At 48.2% G+C, this 21,909-nt stretch overlaps 1 protein-coding gene across 2 annotated transcripts; it reads left to right on the plus strand.

The window, feature by feature from the left end:
• The first annotated feature begins 1,175 nt into the window (after positions 1-1,175).
• On the plus strand, positions 1,176-19,539 carry Nol9 (nucleolar protein 9). 2 transcript variants are annotated; one of them, XM_046424696.2, is made up of 12 exons: positions 1,176-1,572; positions 2,171-2,390; positions 2,683-2,810; positions 4,876-5,011; positions 5,127-5,223; positions 5,914-6,011; positions 8,814-8,975; positions 10,878-11,175; positions 11,760-11,871; positions 13,495-13,672; positions 15,135-15,268; positions 16,068-19,539. In XM_046424696.2, exons 1-12 carry the CDS (start codon positions 1,189-1,191, stop codon positions 16,212-16,214), a joined length of 2,094 nt encoding a protein of 697 aa, XP_046280652.1. In that variant the 5' UTR covers positions 1,176-1,188; the 3' UTR covers positions 16,215-19,539. The 2 variants fall into 2 exon arrangements, with proteins under 2 accessions (XP_046280652.1, XP_046280653.1); XM_046424697.2 differs by lacking the exons at positions 15,135-15,268; positions 16,068-19,539 and adding an exon at positions 13,813-15,128.
• The last annotated feature ends 2,370 nt before the right edge of the window (positions 19,540-21,909 follow it).

The following is a 21,909-nucleotide window of genomic DNA, read 5'->3' on the forward strand; positions in this document are numbered from 1 at the left end:
AAAGCCTGCCTTAAATAGAAGAGAGGGCAGTTGCCCAGGCACTTCACAAGTTGAGGCTCCTGAAAGGGGTGGGACTGGAGTCCAGTTGTAGAAGCTAGGGTGCTTCTTTTGGTTTTCCGGGCCTGTGGTCCCACTCAGGAACTGGGCAGGACCAGGGCATGGATGCAAACCAGGCAGCACCCAGTGACCCCTCCTCTGGACGATGTGGGTTTTGTCCTTGTTCTGGTGCCTGTGGCTTCACCTGGCTCTGAAAGGGAGCACTAACATTTTGAGCACCAGGGAAGCTGGAACACAGTTTCTCTGACTGCTGTGGGCTTCTATCAGTGAGTTGGGGATTTTTGTTTTGTTTTGGGGTCCTGGGGATTGAACCCAGGGGCGCTTCACCACTGAGCTATATCCCCAGCTCTTTAATTTTTTTTTTTCTTCTGAGACAAGGTATAGTTAAGTTGCTTAGGGCCTCACTAAGTTGCTGAGGCTGGCTTTGAACTCGTGATCCTCAGTCTCCGGGGCCCCTAGGATTACAGGGGTACTCCACCATGCTTGGTTGGAAACAGGGTCTTGCTGTGTTGTCTAGGCTGGGCTGTGACTCCTGGGCTCAAGTGATTCTCCTGCCTTAGCCTCGCCAAAAACTGGAAGTACCGGTGTGCACCACTGAGCTGACAGGCAGCAGGCTTTAGAATCCTTTACCTGTGCCTCAGTCAACTGGGATATGGCTTTGAATTGACATGCCCATTCTCAGTTCCCAATTTTCTGACACTGACCGAATCATTATAGTTCAGCCTTGTTATCCAGGGTTGGTCCCTTCAGCCCAAAGACAAATACATGCAAACAAAAGGTATGCAAAAAGGCTGACTTTGTTTAAAATGCCAATCTTGGAGCTTTTTCTAAAGGAAAAATAAATCCCAGGTGGATTTCCGGAGGAGACCTGGTGGTTTCTGGCTTTCCCTCTCCAGCCGGCCCGGGGTTGAACTTTTGCATAATGTAAATGGGGCCCACTGTGGGACCTCAGAGGCCCCCAGGCCAGCAATAGCCTCTGCGGAGGCCTTGGGGCACCTCATGTTCTGCCGGAGGTCGTCGGCAGAGGGCGCCAGCCACCCCCGAGGCCGCTCCAGCAGGCCGCCCCTAGGGCCACGGAGGGAGCGACGGGATCTCGCGAGATTCTCGCGCGGCGGGCACAGAACGGACGGCATGGCTGACTCGGTGGTGCAGTTGCGGCGCGGCCCTAGCCGCTCTTCGTGGCTGCGGGTCCGCAAGGCCCGGCCCCAGCTCATCCTCAGCCGCCGGCCCCGCCGCCGGCTCTGGACCCTGCGCTGGAGCGGCCGGCGGCGCCTGCGACGACGCCTGCTGCAGGCCCACGCGGCGGGCGCGGACTGGCTCGAGGACTCCGGCCAGTGCTCGCGCGCGGCGGCGCCGCGGAGGCCCAAGGCCGCGGACCCCGAGCCCGAGCCCGGCCCCGAGCCCGGCCCCGAGCCGGAACCGGCTGCATCCACGAAAGGCCCCCAGAACCTCCCCTCCTGGTCCGTGCGGCAGCTGGGCCCGGGCCGCGCGTTGATGCTGCTGCCCGCGGAGCAGGTGGGTGGCGCCTCCCTCCCGTGGCCCTGCGGCCGGGCGCCCGCGGGTGCCGGTGGGTCGTGCTGGATCGCGTTTGGCGCTCCCACCCGCTTCTGAGCGGTCACCGTCCTCTGCTGCACGTGCTTCCGCACCGAGGAGCAGGTGAAGTCCCGGTATCGGGCAGGAGAGCGGGCGGAGCTGCCGGTCCACTCAGACCCGGCACCGGCGGGAACGAGAAAGGCTTGGCAGGCGGTGGCCTGGTGAGGAGGGTGCATGGAGCGGGTGGAAGGCTGAGCGCCGCGCGGGCCCTCTGCTTCGCGTTGTTTAATTCCCAGGCTTTCTCTGGAGCCGCCGGGGAGCGTGACCTGAGGTTAAGACCGGGGGCGGGGGCGCAGCATCCCACCAAAGCAAGGAAATGAAGGCATTCTGTCCATCTACAACTGCAAATAATAGTAATAATAATAATATGGCATGTGGGGGCACCTTGTACTGTGTGTTCTGTTGTGTAAAACATCAGCCGCCTTTTGATATGTAAATGGCAAGTTAAGATTTTAGAATTTCTCTATCATTAGTAACAGGGTCTGTAATCATTTCCGCATTTTTTCCCTTCCCCCATTAGACTTTTACTTTTAGCGGGATCTGCCGTTTGACTTGCCTCTATGGCCAGGTGGAGGTGTTTGGTTTCCTCATCAGCCAAGGCCAGCCTGCCCAAGATATCTTCTCTACCTATACCCACGCGTACCTGACCATTAATGCAGTTCATTACTCCATGTCTGAGAAGAGAGAGAAGGAGATGAGAAAGGAAGCCCGGATTTTGCTCAGATCTCATCTTAACTTGGGTAATGAAAAGAACGGGGTAATTTACTGAGGGCCTACTATCATAAAGTTAACGATTTTTACTGCTTACCGTGGTGTACATATTGTGCTAAATACTTTTTAAAATCCCTCCCAAGGGTCCTAGGAGTTAGAAGAGTTAACTTTGTTATTTTTCACGATTTTTCAAATGATCATAATTGCCAAGGCCTGAAGCCATAATTCCAACTCTCAAAAAGTTTACAGTTTGAAGAGATGCTGGAGCAGAGAATTTAGATGAATTGCTACTTCTACAGTGGTCTGCTTTTCTCTTTACAGAGGACAGATGTTGGGCAATGAAGAATTTTTCTCCTTTGTGTTCCATTGTGATGCTAGAACGTGTGAAAAACTCCACTGTAAACTTCCTAACCAGCTATCCAGGTTTATCTTACATTTTCACGCAAGAGGTATAACCAGTTCATCCAGAGTTTTGTTAATTATTTGCACCGAAGTTGTCATATCAAATGACTATGGAGGATGCTCTCTTGGAAGATCTATCCTGTTAGTGTGGTAGATCCTACAGAATGTCATGTGTGCCAATAGTTAGAAAGTTGTCGGTATAGAAAGGGTTATCATGAGAAATGTCTCTCCTCCTTCCTCAGTTTCATCATCCAGCAGAGGCCATCATTTCAAGTTGTAGTTGGTTAATGGTTACTTTCTCTAAACAATGCAAGAATGACTTAAATCATTTACACATCCATCTCTCCTTCTCATCTCTAAATTTTTGTAGGCTGTGTTATTAATCTTCTGAAGTTAAGTTCCATTACTATAAATGTCTCCCATGAGCCAGAAGTGAGTTTAATTTGTGAATTTTTTTTTTTTTTTTCTGTACTGAGGTTGAACCCAAATGCTCTCATGTGCTAGGCTTATGATATACCACTGAACTACATCAGAGCCCATAGGATTAGTGGACAGACTGGATATGAGTTGTAAGGAAGAATCACAGAGGCTGGAGTGTACCTCATTGGTCAAGCATGTCCTTGATACGCGTGAGAGCCTGAGTTTGATCTCTAGCACTGAAAACAAAACAGAAAAGAATCATGGAGTAGAACCAGGCTTGTTAGCCTCAGCATCTGGATACGTAGAGTTGCTTCTGACTGAGGCAGGCACTGTGGTGACCAGCCAGGGCATGCTGGTTGGAGACACCTGTGAGGCGTCTAACTGGAAATGCCAACTGGGCAGTGGAGTATGTGAGCCAGAATTGAGGGAAGAGGTTGGACTGTAAATTTAGGACTGGACAGCAGAGGGGATTCAGAGGACTTTACTGTAAAGAGAAGGGGGAGAGTGAAGCAGGGTTAGTATGATCAGGAAAGTTTTGTTCTTGGTGAGATGGAATTTAAATTAGGGTTGCTGAGGCAAGAGAGTCACTAGTTCAAGGCCATCTTGATCAATTTAGCAAGGCCTGATCTCATTTAATTAAGAAAAGGGGTAAAGATGAAGCTCAGAGGTAGAGGACTCTTGGATTCAATCACCAATACCACAAAAAACAACAAAAAAGGTGAAAATTTAAAACTCCATGCTTGCACAGCAAGTGGGGATGATGGGGAGGGTGAGAGAGTAGCCAGAACTATCAGGACCCCCCCCCCTCCACTGGGAGGGTCTGGCTACCAGGCTCTTGGCCTGAGGAGGAACGGTCCATTTGGAATAGGTGTCCAGGAAGGGCCAGGGGCAGTCAGAAGGCCATTGACAAATGTCTTCTCCCACAGTGGACATGGGACGAGGGTAGTCACTGGGTGGGGAGCAGACAGGGTGTGGGAGGTTTACATGGAGTGGGCAGTGCGGCCTTTTGTGATTGAGCTTTAATCCACTGTAGAATCCAGCAGCTTGGTGGAGCCTCAGGAAGAGGTGTGTCCAAGCCTCTGCCACTGGGGAGTGACTGTTCTGAATAACTAGGATTGGGCACTGGTTTTTCACTTATTTACAGCTCCCCACCCAGGACTTAATGTCCACTGTTGTTTTGTTCCTTATGCTCTTTTTTATTTCTCCCATACCCAGGTTGAACCCAGGGGTGTATAACCACTGAGCATACATCCAGCCCTTTTTATATTTTATGTAGAGATAGGGCCTTGCTAAATTGCCGAGGCTGGCTTTGAACTCATGGTCCTCCTGCCTCAGCCTCCCCATCCACTGATATTATCACCAGCGTGTTTCACGGCTGTGGGCCTGGGTTGAATTTTTCCTATGACAATCATTTTTAGGTTTGCAGTCCTTTTTGTATTCTAAGGAGCCTTCTGCAGAGATCCTGGCAGTTCTGGAGTTAGCGTGTGCTGTGGGGCCATGGTGCCGACCACGAACGGCTTCAGGAGGGGTTGATGGGCTTGCCGGTGGGTTGGATTTGGGGTGGTGAGAGAAAGGGAGGGACCAAATTTACCTTTCATATTTTACAACTGTGTTAGGGTTTCTAAATTTAGAAATGATGAAAAGGGTACATAGTTTTCACTGTTTCTTAAAGTTTAAATTGTTATATTTCAGATTTCAACTTTCCAGATTAATGCTGAATATTTTGCCTTGAAGTCTGTTGGCATCAGAAAAGAGAAAAAGAAAAAATCACTTAATTTAAGTGTGAGTGCCCTGTCAGCCCTGGAGGAGTTGGTCAGCGTTTCTTCTGGTGAGTATGTTTTGGTAAATTTGGGCGTTGTCCACTGAAGCTTCAGAGGACTCCTGCTTGTGATTAAAGGACTGAAGAAGACCACTAATTCCAGCCCTGTGTGTTTCACCTCCAGAAGAAGCAGATGGCTGCCCTATTGTTCTGGTCTGTGGCGCCCAGGACGTTGGAAAGTCAACATTTAACAGATACCTGATTAACCAGTTGTTAAATAGGTAAGAGTGCCTTTATTCTCTTGGTGCATTGCTAGAGTTTAGGCAGGATTTTTTTTTTTTTTAAAGAGAGAATTTTTTTTTAATATTTATTGTTTAGTTTTCAGCGGACACAACATCTTTATTTTATTTGTATATGGTGCTGAGGATTGAACCCAGCGCCGCATGCATGCCAGGCAAGCATGCCAGGCGAGCGCGCTACTGCTTGAGCCACATCCCCAGCCCTAGGCAGGATTTTTGATTGGAACAGTATGTCAGAACCTCGTCCTGCCTTCTCTATGGAGATTTGTACAAGGCTGTGCAGAGCTGCTTGCTGACAGTGATGCACTGGGAATGCAGTGACCTTGAGGCTGCAGGCTGGGCTCGGACTTCCCTAGGGCCTGTGGGTGACTGGCGAGGGCGGGCACTTGGTCTCTGGATGTTTGTGGAGCTGAGGTGCAGATGCCGAGAGTCAGAGTGGGGATGAGTAGTTTTGAAGATGGAATGGTGAAGAGGCCAAGTTGCATGTCTGCTGTTCAAGGTCACTGTCGGCAGGCCTGCGCTTGGTGGTTGTCTCTTGGAGCATTCTGCCTGAAATTGCTGCATGGCGTGCATTATGACTGTGTCATGTGGAACTGTGACTATCTGATTTCTCCTTTCCACAGAGTAAAACTAGTTGAGATTTTCTTTCTTTTCCTTTTTAAACATTTTCAGTATTTCCTGCGTTGACTATCTGGAATGTGACCTGGGCCAGACCGAATTCACTCCTCCAGGTTGCATCTCTTTGCTTAATATTACGGAACCAGTTCTGGGTATGTATTATGTAATTCTTCATTGTCTTGATTTCATAAAATTCAAAAATAATGATACCTGCCCAAAACTCAGTCTGACAGTATAGACTAGAGAAAGTGAGCGCAGTCCACCAAACCCAGGTCTCTGCATAGCCACACCTCCAGCCTCCACACACCCACTAGGGAGTATTTCTGTTTGGGAAGTGGAATTGCTCCTTATTTTGCTTTGTGTAAATTAAAAGCACACCTGTCCTGATATTAATGTTTTATGGGACCTTCTACAACTCTCCAAACCAAGAAATGCACAGTGGTACAGTGCAGGTTTCAGTCAGAATTCACCAGTTACCTGGTTCAGAATCCAGTATGGAATTCCTTGTTGCTTTATTTTAATAAAATATACAAATGTGTTCATCATTTTAGCCATTTGTGTGTATAATTCAGAGGCGTAAAGTCCATATACAATGTTTTGTGACCCTCTGTGTATCAAACTTTTAATTATTTCAGTGTGAAATGCTGTACTCATTGAACAGAAATCCCCTCCTCCCTTGTCCCCTAGTTTCTGATAGGTTCCCTCTACTTCCTGTCTATGAATTCTCCTGTTGCAGACCCTGTATGAGTGGAGCCATGCAGTGCCTGTCCTACTGTCGTCTGGCTCGTTTTGCTCAGCATTGTGTTTGCAGGGTCCTTCCATGTTGGAGTGTGTATCAAAATTCAATTCCTTTTTTACAACTGAATATTACTGCATTCCACGTGTTTTTCTACTTGTTTTTCCATGCAGCCATTGGTGGACACTTGGGTTGTTTCCATGCTTTGGCTGTTGTGGAGAGTGCCATTAGGAACATGAGGCACTGGTTCCTGTTCAAGGCTCTGCTTTCACTTTTTTGTGACTTTATATTTAACCTTGTGTTTATTAGCCAATTGCATATCATTTTGGGGGAGGTGGATTACCAGGGATTGAACCTAGAGGCACTTTAGCACCGAGCCACATCCCCAGTCCCCGCCCCCCCTTTTTAAGTTGTAGTTGGACACAATGCCTTTATTTTTATTTATTTATTTTTATGTGGTGCTGAGGATCAAACCCAGTGCCTTACCTGTGCTAGGCGAGCACTCTACCACTGAGCCACAACCCCAGCCCCTTAAAAAAAATATATAGAGAGAGGGGGGGGGGCAGGGAGGGAGGGAGGGAGGGAGGGGTAGGGTCTCACTGAGGTGCTGAGGGATTGTTAATACTGGCTTTGAACTTATGATCCTCCTGCCTCAGCCTCCCAAGCCACTGGGGTTACAAGTATGCGCCACTGCACCTGGCCTCAGCCCTTTTTATTTTGAAACAGAGCCTCACTAAGTTGCTGAGGCTCTCCTCGAGCTTGCATTCCTCTTGCCTCAGCCTCCAGAGTTACTGGGGTGAGAGGTTTGTGCCACTGTTCCTGACCATTTATATATCTTTGAGTACATGTCTATTGAAGTCCTAGAATACAGCTTTTTTTTTTTTTTTAAACCAATGCTTGAACCCAGGGGCACTTCTAACCACTTAGCCACATCCCCAGTCCTTTTTTGTATTTTATTTATTTGGAGACGGTCTCACTGAGTTCTTCAGGGCCTTGCTGAGTTGCTGAAGCTGGCTCTGAACTCATGATCTTCCTGTGCCCCTGAATATTACAGGCAGCTGAATATTGCATATTTTTAATTGGGTTCTTTATTTCTATGGCATTTAGAAGTTGCCACATCTAGTGTTCATGAAGCTTTTGTTTTCTAAGAATGTTTTCATTCTGACTCTCAAGTCTAAAATCTTTGTTATGCTTAGAATTCGTATTTGCGTAGTATAAGGAACAGGTCCAGGTTGGTTGTTTCTTGTATGTCTATAGATTTCCCCCACTGAACAGTCTCTAAGATCATCTGACTATATATTTCAGGCTTATAAGTTCTATTCTGTTGGTCTGTATGTCTGTTCTTGTTTCAAGTGCTACACTGCTTTAATCACTATAGCTTTTTTTTTTTTTTTTTTTTAATGTTGATTCTGTGTCCCACAACATTATTGGATTTATTTTCTGATGGAATCTTGTGGGTTTTCTACATGTAAGATCATGGCTGTGTATAAGGTCAAGTCAGCTAGTCAGCTGTAAGTAGAGACAGCCTCACTTCCTCCTTTCCTGTTGGGTGCCTGATGATCCGAGCTACGACTCCCAGAGCTGTGTAGACAAGAAGTATGAGTCAGCTTTATTCTTTTTTTTTTTTAATATATTTTTTTAGTTGTAGATAGACACCATACTTTTATTTTATTTATTTATTTTTATGTGCTGAGGATCAAACCCAGCACCTCGTTCATGCTAGGCAAGCATTCCACCACAAAGCCACAACCCGAGTTCTCGCCCAGCTTGGCATCGCCGGCTCTCTGATTTCAGTCTCTTCATCCCTTCCTGTTTCCTCATCTAAAAGTGGGGATCTTGCCACTGCTCACCTCAGGGCTTTTGTGAAAGTTGGGGACTATGAGCAGAGCAGTCAGTCAGCTGTGTATCCAGGAGCATTGCTGGAGGTCCATCCTCACCCTCTCAGGAGGGGATCCCTGGGCATAGGGAAGGCTTCTCTTTGCCCACAGGGCATCCCAGTGGGGAGAGCCAAGGCAGCAGATGTTCAGCAGGTAGGTGAAGGAATGGCCACGGAGGGCATCATTGGTAACTGTATGGTAAAAGTGAGCCTGTCTTCAGGTTCAGATGAAAGTTTACTCTTCCAAAAATGGAACCACAGCTGTTCCTGTTGTGTGCTTTGGATGGTTGCTCTCCAGCGGCATCCCTAGCCTGGCCTGTTACTCTGCTCTTCATCTTCCAGGACCACCGTTCACCCACCAGAGGACACCACAGAAGATGGTATATTATGGGAAACCTTCTTGTGAGAACAACTACGAGAATTATATTGAGATAATAAAATATGTGTTCAGCTCTTATAAGAGAGAGTGCCCACTCATCATCAACACTATGGGCTGGGTGGCAGGTAATGAGTGGCACGGGGAGCGTGACCAGCCTGAGCAGCACATGGGTGTGGGTGCCATGGGTGCTCGATGAGCACATGCTGTGCACTTGCAGGCCAGGGTGGCCTAGCTGCCTCCTCAGACCTCAGCGTTTCTTTGTGCTGAAAACATTTTAATAGCTTTTCTTCTAGCTTTTTTGAAATACATGCATTGTACGTTGTCCTTATTAGTAGTCACCCTGCTGTGCAATAGAATGTCAGAATTCATTTGTTCTATGGAGGGAACATGCCTGTTGACCAGCCCTTCCTTGTCCCTTCCTCCCTCTTCTCCTCAGCCTCTTGTCACCACCTTTCCACTGTCAACTTTTTTTCTTTTTAGTATTGGGGATTGAACCCAGAGGCCCTCAACCACTAAGCCGCATACCCAATCTTTTTATTTTTTTATTTTGAGACAGGGTCTCACTAAGTTGCTGAGGCTGTCTTTGACCTTGTGATCCTTCTGCCTCAGCATCCTGAGCCACTGGGATTACAGGCGTGCCGCTCTTATTTTTTGAGGAATTGCCATATTTTTTTTGTGTGTGTGTGTGTGGTGCTGCGGGTTGAACCCAGGGTCTTGTGCATGCAAGGCCAGCACTCCACCAGCTGAGCCGTATCCCCAGCCCCTGCTGTTATAATTTGCATTCCCACCAACTGTGTGTCAGGGTTCCCTTTTTTCTATATCTTTACCAGCATTTTTGTCAGGTTTTTGTTTTTGTTTGGGGATTGAACACAGACATGCTCTACCACTGAGCTGCATCCCCAACCCTTTTTATTATTTTTTATTTTGAGACAGGGACTCACTAAGTAGCCCAGGCTGGCCTTGAACTTGAGATCTTCCTGCCTCAGCCTTCCAAGTAGCTGAATAGCTGGTATTACAGGTGTGTGCCACCTTGCCTGCCTTTTTTGTTGTTTGGATAATAGCTGTTCTGTCAGAGGAGATGTCTCACTGTGGTTCTGGTTTGCGTTTCCCTGACAACTGGTAATGTTATGCATTCTTCCATCTACACCTGTTGGACTTTTGGATATCATTTGAGGAGTGTCTAGTTATTTTTTTGTTTATTTTCGGGGCTAGTACCAGGGATTGAACTCAGGGGTACTTGGCCACTGAGCCACATCTCCAGCTCTGTTTTGTATTTATTTAGAGACAGGATCTCCCTGAGTTCCTTAGCACCTCACTTTTGCTGAAGCTTGATTTGAACTTGCAATCCTCTTGTCTAAGCCTCCTGAGCCACTGGGATTAGAGGCGTGTGCCATCATGCCTAGCTTGTTTTGTTGTTGTGTTGTTGTTGTTGTTGTTTTGTTTTTGTTTTTTGCAGTAGTTGGACTAGACCCTAGACTCATGCTAAGCAGCTGCTGTACCACTGAGCTACACCCCTAGCCCTTTTGCCCATTTTTAGTTTGTTTTGGCTGTACTGGGATTGGACCCAAGGCCTCACACATGCTCGGCAGCCACTCTAAAGCTGCATCCCCAGCCCTACTATTGCTTATTTGTAATCAGATTACGTGGGGATTTTTCTTTTTATTTGCTTGAGCTCCTTATATATTCTAGATAAAAAAAAATCCAGTTATCCATCTTTTTGTTTTCTGGTGTTTTTTTTTTTTGGGGGGGGGGGTACTAGGATAGAACTCAGGGGCCCTTTACCACTGAGCCCCTCCCCTTTTTAGTTTGAGATGGCATCTCACTAAAGGCTGGCCTTGAACTTCCCTTCCTTCTGTCTCAGCCTCCCAGATCGCTGGGGTTGCAGGCATACACCATTGTGCTCAGCAGCAAGCTGAGCTGTTAAACCCTGATGGTCTCTTTGCCTGAGGGTGACTGTCTCTGTTTCTGGTTGGAATGAGGCTCCCCTCTAATCCCCAGCTGTGTTCACATCATCTCCTTCCTCACAGATGAAGGGCTTCTGCTGCTCATTGACCTGATCCGGTTGCTGTCTCCCACCCACGTCATTCAGCTCAGCTCTGCCCGGAGTAAACAGATGGCCAACCTCACCCCAGATTATGTGGATGACATGGATGGCTTGTATACAAAAAGCAAGTCCAAAGTTAGGAACCGTGGCTATGAACTTCCAGAATTTGCAGATAATTTGGAATTTGCTGACGAAGATAAAGAGAGTTCAGTTCTTTTTACTGGACATAAACTTATATGTGTTTATTCAGAATTTTCACCCAGAAAATCTTCAAGGAATAGGTAAGTAAACCATCTGGCTGAAGAGCTGTTTCCTTCGATTGAATGAGGCATTTTGTTTTCACTTCCTTAGAAGGATAAGGCCACAAAAACTTCATATCTGGCCTGAGGGTATGGCTTAGTGGTTGAGTGTTTACCTAGTGTGCATGAGCCTGTGGGGTTCTATCTTCAGCATTACAAAAGCAAAATATTTTCAAATCTATCATAGTTATGCAGTTACTAAGGAGAATCCTTATTTTCTCAATGGAAACATCCAGAGATGTCCTCCAGCTCTTTGCCAGTAGCTTTAGCTTAAGGAGAATCTTGAAGCTTATGTTTTCTAGCAGGGCTGTATCAAGGCAAGACTGAGGATATAAAGGTGGGGGTGTCTTTGTGGGTGTGGTGCTGGGCTTGAACCCCAGGTCTCATTTGTGCTGGGCAATTGCTGTACCACTGAGCAACACCCCAGCCCTAGGGAGGGCATGTCTTGGAAGAGCACAGCTCAGTGTGTTGTGTAAAAGCCACCTAGGTGGTGACCACACTTGAGTCTCTGCATGGACAGTGGATATGGAAGAAGTTACTTACATCCTTCTCATTTACCTTTGCAGGGAGTCACATAACAGAATTTTTCGAGAACTGGCAGTGTTAGGTTATCTTAGCCAGCTGCTGCCCCCAGTGCCAAAACCACTCAGTCCTTTACATGGCCTGACGCCCTATCAGGTATTTGGGACACGTGGGAGAAATTGTCTGTTTCATTTTTCTCGTGACTTCCTACATGCTGTGCACCCTTAACTCTTGACTCATTTAAGTTAACCCCTTAACTCTTGGCTCATTTAATCCTCAGAACCACCTGTGATGTAGGTTCTATAATCATCTCTATTTTACAGGTGGAGAGACTAAGGTGTATAGAGGCTCGGGGACCCAGCAGAAAGTTAGCAAAGCTGGTATTTTACCCCTGGCAGCCAGCTTGGTGCTGGGCGTTCACAGCTCCATGCCTGTTACTGGTGTTCTTCTGTTGTTCCTAATCCAGTGTCAGTTCCAACACTTGCATTCGTCAGCTGTGTGTGACTGTGTGTGGGCAGTGTCAGATATCACAGAAGGCTTGTAGGCAGCATTTCTTAAAGGAATGCTCTGTGCTCTGCTTTGTTTTAAGCCTGTGTTAACTCCCGTTCCTGTCCCCATTTTACAGATTGTGAGACCAAGGGACTTTGAGTTAGCTTGCCCACAGTAGCCTAGTACAAGTTTAGGTGGGCCTCAAGCCCAAACATGCCTGGAGAGCCCAGAGTCCACTCTGGGGAGTGGTCTGTCTGCTTTGGAACAGCTACTCTGTGCCAGGTCCTTTACAGGGCCCCTCACATGGAATGACTGTGGTTACATGGTAGCCTGAGAGGAAGATGCCCTTAGTGTCCCCACTTAATAGCTCCAAAAGCTGCACACAGCCAGGTGGAGGCCCTGCCTAAGGTCACACAGGCAGTGTTGGCAGACCTGGGTGGGCTTCCAAGTCTTCTCCGCTAGACAGGCAGGTGGTTTGATGGGGTTTCTGATCATGGGGTCATCTATTTGCTTGGAGATGACTCTGTAACTGAACTTGAAACTTACCTGCCAATAGTTTTATCACTTTTTTGTTTTATATTTACTTTTCTTTTGGGGGGTGCGGGTACTAGGGATTGAGCCCAGGGGCACTTTACCACTGAGCCACATCCCCAGCCTTTTTTTTATTTTTTATTTTGAGACAGGGTCTCCCTAGGTTGCTGAGGCTGGCCTGGAACTTGCAGTCCTCCTGCCTTAGCCTCCCAAAGAGCTAGGATAACAGGTTTACTTTTTAAGTCTAAATAATACATGTAAGAAAATAACTTCTCTACTTTAAAATTTGAAATTACCTAGAAAGTTGCATGTTTTTCATTTACTTTGTGCTCTAGGAATGTAGTCCATCCCACTTCATCTACTGTGTTTAGGTTGGGAAGCGTATGGAGCCTGTCTCGGGATTGCTTCTCACTTTCTTACATCAGAACACTCAGTGGATAGATCTTACTTATACTTGGCTGGAAGTCTCCCTCTGCTTTAACTGATTTAGGACATCTTCAAGTTTGAATTTATTTGTATCTGTAGATAGGAAAGTGCTGGGGATTCAGTTTAGATTTCTAGCAGGTATGCTGGTGCACAAGCACTGTGTGTATGTTAGGGTCTTTATTAAAGCGTGCAGCCATGGCCAAGTGCTGGCTAGTGCTTCATTTGTTATTTTGGTGGGCAGTTTGGCAGATGTAGATGGCAAGTCAGCTTGTTAAAATTAAAAATAGTTTTTTGAAATAAAAATTAATAGAAGGGTTCACATTTATTTTCCAGGTCCCTTTCAATGCAGTTGCCCTCCGGATTACTCATGCTGATGTCGCCCCCACTCACATACTGTATGCTGTGAATGCCAGCTGGGTTGGCCTTTGCAAGATCCTGGATGATGTCAGAGGCTACACAAGGGGGCCCATCCTGCTGGCACAGACTCCCATCTGTGACTGTTTGGGGTTTGGTGAGTTCAGAGTAAAGCTTGTCCCTAACCTTGCTATAAAGGACCTACTTCAGCCATAGATGATTGGTCTTGACATTGTAGCTATCTCTCAGCTAAAGAGGTCTGAAAAAACATTGCATTTTTTTTCCTTCTCCTCGCAGCTCCTCTGTGTCTAGAATTCCCACTGGCCTTGACCTGGCCCTCTCCCTGGACACCTTTCCCAAGGCCATCCCATCTACTGCTGGGACTTCTCCATCTTTGGACTGACTGCTCCCATACTACACTTCCACCATGACTAGTCTGCCTTCCAAACCCCTTTGCAAGTAGACACCTCCCCATGGGGGTCTTCTGTCCAGACTGAGGCTCTGGTGTTAGTCAGACCCCTTGCCCTACCTGGGCTCCCCTCACCGCATCCGGCACCTCCAGTCCATTGGCGGTTCTTACGGTTTCTATTTTCAAAATATGTGTGGTTCCTGCCCATCTTTTCCCAATGGTAGCCAGGCACTGCATTTCCACAGGGGCTACTAGGAAAGCTTAGCTGGAGTCTCCTAGTTCCTCTCTTTAAGCCCTCCCCAAAGTCAGGTGACCTGAATGCAGAGGTGATGCCACTGCCCCTTCTCCATCTTCACCTCATGGAATGCTCCAGCTCAGAGGTCGATGATGTCAGCATGGAGTTTTGGAAGGCTAAGTAACCCACAATTATCAAAGTCCTTAAGTAATTAAATGTACATTTCAGGTCTGTCCAGCATTACTTCTCAAAAGCATTTCCACAGAAATCATGCAGTTTGGTACCAAGTACAGGGAAGAAACAGTGATGGGGAAAGGTAGAGTCCTATCTCATCTCCAGGGTGCTTCTCTCAGCTTGGTTACAATAGTCCATGGCTTTTGCAGTAGCTCATTTTGGTTCCTAACAGCTGAATAGGGAAAGGTGCAGAGTTTTTGAGTTGCACTTTATATTCTCAAACCTTAATACACTTAAAACTGAAACTTGTTTTCAAGGCCGTTCTACAGTTTTGTTTTTTTCCTGGTATTGGTAATTGAACCCAGAGCCTCAAACATGCTAGGCAAGTGCTCTACCACTGAGCAATACCTGCAGTACTGCCCCCACCCTTTTATTTATTTATTTTTTTTTTTTTAGAGAGAATTTTTTAATATTTATTTTTCAGTTTTCGGCGGACTCAATGTTTTTATTTTATTTTATGTGGTGCTGAGGATCGAACCCAGCGTCCTGTACATGACAGGCGAGCGCGTTACCGCTTGAGCCACATCCCAGCCCCACCCTTTTATTTTTTTTAAACTGAAACAAGGTCTCACTAAGTTGCCCAGGCTGGCCTCAGACTTGCTGTCCTCCTATCTCAGTCTCCAGAGTAGCTGGGATGACAGGCATATGCCTCTGTGCCTGGCCCCATTCTGCAATTTTTAGTGGCAGGGAGCTTTGATGTCTCTGGAAAGACTGATTTTAGTGTTGTGAACTATCTTAAAGGGATCTGTAGAGGCATTGACATGGAGAAGCGGCTGTACCACATCCTGACCCCCGTGCCCCCAGAAGAATTGAGAACTGTGAACTGTCTCCTGGTGGGGGTCATTTCTATTCCACAGTGCATCTTCAAGAGCCAGGTAACTCCTCCCTGCCCCACCCTGGGGCAGCCCTTCAGGGAGCCTGATTGGGCCATGGCAGAGGGTGAGCAGCTGACTTGAGGCAGCTCTCTAGGGAGTGGAGCCAATTAGAGTGTCAAGGTCTCCTCGGAGTCCCAGGGATGCCAGCCATGGCGTGTGTGGTCAGAAGCCCCGGGGTGGAGCCATTACCACAGGAAGGGGTCCTGGGAAGCGCAGTGGTGGCCTCTACAGGACTGTCCCTCTTGTGAACAGTCTTCAGAGGCACCCAGCATCTATGCAGCCCACAGTTAATATAGGAGCAAAGGGGCAATAGAGCTGGGGTGTTCCTTTGCTCTCACCTGCTTGGGGATGCAAATGCACAGCATACCCACCTCCTCTTCTGGGGCTTGGTGTATTTGGGGAGCCAAATCAAACAGAAAGGAGGCACTTGCACACTTGTAGGTAGGCCTGTGGCTTCAAGAGGCCTTTTGAAGCCAGAGGCATAGTGGTGCATATCTGTAATCCCAGCCACTCAGGAGGCTGAGGCAAGAGGATTGCAAGTACCAAGGCCAGCCTGGACAACTTAGTAATACTGTGACTCAAAATAAAAATGATGCAGCTCAGTGGCAAAGTACCCCGGGTTCAGTTCCCAGTACCACAAATCAGTGAGAGTAGTGAGGCCCCTGAGGGAGGGAGCAGTGCCTGCGGCACCAGGCTGAGACCCCTCTTCCCCTCACATTGGCTCCCAGGTGCGGAGAGCATACTCTCGAGGCCCAGGCTGAACAGGTTTCCATGTGTTCTCTTTGTGTTTCCATTTCAGCGAGGACCTGAAGGGACGATTCCCTACGTCACAACAGATTATAATTTTAAACTTCCTGGAGCATCAGGGAAAATTGGAGCAAGAGAATTTGATGAGACACAGGAAGGGAAACTGAATCGAAGACCCAGATTCTATCAGAAAAAGTAAACAAATTTCAACAAGGGAAGAGAAGTTTGTACCAGGAAGCTTGGTGTGGAGCCTGACACCAGCAGACCTGGTGGGTTTTGTGGCTAATGATGATGACCTTACGTACAGGTTTCCTGTGGAACTCGTGAGGGTTGTATATTGAAAAGCTGCAAATTTCTCTCTCAACACTACGTGGCCTAGAACATGGCCCTGATGTTTGTATGGTTAATCATACTTGCAGTCTGGTGTTTTCTAAAGGAATTTAAGGCAATGAGCCAGTCATGGTACCACACCCCTGTAACCCCAACAACTCAGGAGGCTGAGGCAGGAGGTTTGCAAGCTCAAGGCCGGCCTCAGCAAGTTAGGGGACACCCTGTCTCAGAATAAAAAATAAGAAGCGGGGGCTGGAGTTGTGGCTCAGTGATAGAACGTTTGCCTGGCATGTGTGAGGCCCTGGTTCAGTTCTCAGCACCACATATAAATAAAGGTCTATCAACACCTAAAAAGTATTTAAAAAATAAATAAGGAGGGGGGCCTGTAGCTCAGCAGTAGAGCACTCCTGTGTTCAGTGCCACAAAAAACAAATCAAGCAAGCAGTGGGGAGAAGTTTGCATACTATTAAAATAGGAAGAATTGGGTCAGTTCCTCAAAAAATTCTTCTAGGATCTGGTTATTGGAATATCAGGATAAAAATAGAGAAATTGGGGGCAAGCCTGCATGCCAAGAAGGTCGGAAACTGATGGGCAGGACCTCTAGCCTGAGGTTGGGACTGCCTGTGGCCTCAGTGGGCAGGTGCAGGCAGGGAGCCTCCGCTCTGTCAACGCCATCAGACTTCTCCCAGCCACATGGATCATAAGTTAGAAAGAAGACTGTATTTGGTCTGTTGCTTTAATAGATAAAGATTTGGCATCAAGAGCTCTTTTAATCTGAGGTGTCACTCAGATTGTCCTCAAATTTGAAAAAGTTCCTGATGACTCTTTAAACCTAAATCTGCTTCCACTGACACCTCACCTCCTTGAAGGTCAAAGAGAGGGCTGCGGGGCAGAGCTCCAACCTTGACCAACAGCTCTTGTGAAGAGACCGAGTCACAACCTGGGACAGTTGCACCTAAACCTTGCCTAGGAGCAACTCCGACCCTGCCTTTGGGGCAGCTGTCATCACATTCCCTTCTCCTTGGAGGTGGTAGTCCCTATCCTCTGAGAAATGGGACCAGCTTGTTCCTGCACCTGTTGCCCTGGGGTGGGTGCTAAGAAGCATTTCAGACTGCCATGGGGACCAGTGAGGAGTTCCAGCTCCCAGTCCAAGAGGCGGGACACCAGCTCACTTACCAGTGTTTGTCCTGTGGTCAGCGCCTTTGTGGCCCCTGGCAACCTGCAGGCCTGTAGCAGGGCTCACAGATGAGCACAGGACGCCTCGGGGCAGGATACTCAGACCCATGAAGGGCTCCCTTCTTAGCCTTCACCTTAATCTGAAGGCAGCTGTGTTGTGTCTTTCTGGGTTGTCAGTGCAAAGAATTCAAGACAGTTTGCCACTGTCAGCAAGTCTGGGAGAGGGAACTTTAGCCTTTAATTGTGGACCTTGAAATGTCAGTCCCATCCATAAAGAAACCAAGTCAGCACTAGGGGGCGCTGCCAGCCTGCGGTGGGGCTGGGAGGGGTGCCGTTGAGGGGACCCAGGCACGCCTCTCTAGGGATTTGGAGGTTCTGGAGGTGGCTCTTTAGTCAGCTTAGACCACAATAGTGACATCCTCCTGTGATCTCATTGTCAGTGGCCTTCAGGGTGCTCAGAAAGGGTCAGATTGGACTTGGTCCTCTGATTGGGCAGGCCTGAGGTTCAGCAACAAGGGGCTCTCTGGGGGAGGCATCTTTGCCAGGCCCTTGGCCATTTTCTTAAGTGTGATTTCCACAGTAGAACATGCTTATAGATGAATATGACTTGGGAAGTAAAAACCTTTGGTTAAATGTCAGTTTTATGGTTTTAAAATCAGTTCTTTTACAAAAATCTATCCATGGGGAAAAGACGTGAAAATAATTGAGAAGATTCTCAAAATCTAGGACTTACTTCATAAATAAAGATGGTCCAAGTTGTTTCCATTTGTTCTAAGGTCAGACTTCCTGTGAATCAGTTTATCAGTGTGTCCCCTGCAGCCATCTTAAATACTTTTTAAAAAGCCACTGGAGAAGGCAGTGTGACTGGCCTTAGGAGTGCCTGGGGGTTGGCTATGTGTGTACCTGGCCAGAGGTGGCGTGCTGGAGCAGGCCAGGCAGGCTCAGGGATCCTGCCTCCTCCACTTGGACCCCTCTGATGGGCAGTTACTTAACCCAGGGGACACTCAGTTTCTGCCTGCTAAATGGCGTGAAGACTGAGGGATATGGGGTCCCTTTTGTTGTACCAGATGCTGGTTTGGGGGGCGGTGCTGAACCACACCCAGGCCTTGTGCTTGCCAGGCAAATGCTGTGCCACAAACCTATCATCCCAGCCTCTGGTTGTGAGGTTTAAAAAGTCATCTGATGGACTGGGGATGTGGCTCAAGCGGTAGTGCGCTAGCCTGACATGCGCGCGGCCCGGGTTCGATCCTCAGCACCACATACAAACAAAGATGTTGTGTCCGCCGAGAACTAAAAAATAAATATTAAAAAAAAAAAAAAAAGTCATCTGATGGGGTTAGTTTATCCTTTTGTTTATATGGCGATATAGTGACTAAGGCAGCACGTTTTGATGGTAGGTTGGGATCCCAGCCCCACCCTTTCCGAGCAGTGTACCTTTTGGGGGGGGCAGGTACTGGGGATTGAACTTGGGGTCACTTAACCACTGAGTTGCGTAGCACCTTGCTGTTGCTGAGGCTGGCTTTGAACTCGTGATCCTCCTGTCTCAGCCTCCCAGGCTGCAGGATTACAGGCATGTGCCACTACACCAGGCCTCTGAGCAGTGTGCCTTTTGAGGGAGTTGAGTGACCAAGTCTTCCTTTGAGGTTGGGGTAGTTTCCATTTGGGCTCCTGGGAGAGGAGTAGGTGAGGTCCTGGTATAGGGGCTAGCCCAGTCTCTGGCATGCAAAAGATGGTCCGAACTCCTGGTGTGTGGCCTGACTAGGTTATGAGCTAGACAGCAGACCCCGAATTATGTCCCTCACAGTTGTGTTGAAGGATACGGACGCTGCTTGCCCATCTTGCCTCCATTTACACCTGTGGAGGATGGTGTGGAACCCCTTCTCATAGGTAGCACCCTGGATCCCAAGAGGCTGCTGTGTCACGTCTGTGTGCGCTTATGAAATTGTGCCCTGTTACAGATGGTTTCCACCCAAATCGTCTACATGAACTCTGTCATTAAAGATTTTTGAGAACACGAATGTAACTGTGTGATTTTATTATGTAAATAAGCCATTTTATTCCAGGTAGTTAAGTGCCTATAAGGTACTGTGGCAAAAAATGGAAGGAATTTAATGAGTTAGGGTGCCAAAGCAGGAGACTCTCCGCCACCCAGCAGGTTCCTGTGCTCACTTTCTGTCAGTGTTGCTGGGGTTCATCTTAGTCTTCCTTTGTGGGCCCCTTTGTAAGTTAAGGGAGCCACATCCCTTCTGGGCTGCCTTGGAAAGCCCTGGAGAGAACAAGCAGCAGCCCAGCATGGGCGGGGGGGCCAGGGCATACCTGTAATCCCAGCAGCTCAGGAGCCTAAGGCAGGAGGATCATGAGTTCAAAGCCAGCCTCAGCAACTTAGTGAGACCCTGTCTTAAAAAGGGTTGGGGAGGGGGTGGGGATGTGGCTCAGTGGTTAAGTGCCCCTAGGTTTAATTCCGGCACGAAGCGAAAAAAAGCAAGACCTGAACACGGGTCTGCTGGTGAAGCTGCAGCATGAGTTCTGCTCATAAGTCTCCCTTCCTAGGCTGGGCGGGCGAGAGAAGGAGACAGTGACAATCTCTGCCGCAGGAGAGGCCCACATGACCTGCAGGGCCCCCCTCAAGAAGACTTTTGCCAGGGAGGGACCTGCAGGGCCCTCTCAGGAAGTCCTTTGCCAGGGAGGGGCAGGAGGATGGCGGTGCTGCATGCTGAAAGGAGTCTTGTGCCACAGGCCTAGTCCGCTCATACCAGGCGCTGGGTAAGCAGTCTTGAGATCCACAAATAGAGCTGAGCTGGGCAGCCCAAGGTTGCCATGGTTACTGGCCCTGATGCCACCACCTTGGTGGCTCAACTGAATGTGGCTTGGCTTTTTCTATTGCTTTGGAGCTCCCATAGTCTGATCTATGACCAGGCTATGACTGTCCCTGCTTGGCAGAAGCCACCCAACTTTCAGGCCTTTCTCACCAAGGAATCTAGCAGAGTGATTGCTGCAGACTTGGGTTCGCAGGACTAAGGCCTCCATGGCTCTGTGTTCCCAAGAAGAAGGGAAGGCTCTGTTCCGGGGGTGACTGGGCTTGGCAATGGAAAGTTCAAGGGGGAGAAACCAACATGGAAAGTGCAAGCCATGGTTCTGAAGCGGTATGTTAAATATATAATGCCCAAGAGACCAGTGTTGGAGGGAAGCAAATTGGCAGGGCTGAGGGCTCTGGGGTTTTCTGTGCAGACAGATTCAGCTAGAGAAATTAAGATTGGAGCTCGTGCTGGGAGAAGTCCTTCACAGCCAGGACTGCAGCTGGGCAGAGGGACAGAGACTCAAGTGGCTGATCAGAGAGGCCTGTGGTGTGGGCATGTGGTTGGAGGGCCAGGCAGAGTGCTACCATCCTGGAGGTCAAGCATGAACTCAGTCTTGACAAAACATGGGCCACCATCTCGAAACTGGCTCACCCTTCGTCCCAGGAGCAGTGAGTGCATTTTCTCCCTTTGGTTTATCTGGAAAGAAAGATTGAAGATATGGAGCAAGAAGCAGAAGCTGTGCAGGTCTTGAAGGGACCACCAAGACCCCATGCTTAATTAGCCTAGACCCTTACAAACTACTCTGTAGAGCTGGGGGGTGCAGTGCGGTGGTAGAGGGCTTGCCTACCCTGTGCGAGGTCCTGGGTTCCATCCCAGCACTACACACACACACACAAAAAAAAAAAACTCTTTGCTGGCCGAAACAGCTTGTTCTCATTAACCAATGACTTCAGAGCATAGAGGTCAAAGGCCTCCCAGCCCAGAAATTTCAAATTTCAGCTATCAACTCTGATTTGGAAAGCAGAATGAGAAGGTGCCTCAGAACCTCCAATGTGTCACATTTTGCAGACTGTCACATTTTGTGCATTAAAATTGGGCCCCCAAGTTCACTTTCAACATGTGCCATGACATATTTGGGGAGTGAGGGTCAGGAGTCATGTCCTTGGAATCCAATAGCATCCCTTCAATGCATGTTTGGGGCCCTGGCCTGGGAAGCAACCTGATCCCAGCCTAAGAGAGATGGGCCTGGGGCACACAGAACACTGACTTCTCCACTAGTATCCAAATCAGAGCCTCTGTTTCAACCTTTCCCTGCCCCCTGCCCTGTGGCATGGCCAAGACAGATTTATCAAGCAATCGCAGAGAATCCCTCCCAGTGCTACACGGGCCCCTCATCCCAGGCGAGGTCCAAGCTTCTGGCGCTCCCTTAGTCTCACCCACAGGCAGAACTCAGGCGTTCCAGACTGGGCCCTGCTGGGGCTCCAGAAGATCCATGTTGGCAGCTAGACACATTGACACATGAGCCCTACGATGTCCAGTCGCTTCCAGGTCCATGGCTTGTCTTGCTAAAGGCAGAGCATGTCCGGGTGT

This window comes from Marmota monax, unplaced genomic scaffold (genome assembly GCF_021218885.2).
Source record: "Marmota monax isolate L192 unplaced genomic scaffold, Marmota_monax_Labrador192_F-V1.1 WCK01_AAM20220418_F8-fsc00080, whole genome shotgun sequence".
NCBI classification, from domain to species: Eukaryota; Metazoa; Chordata; class Mammalia; order Rodentia; family Sciuridae; genus Marmota; species Marmota monax.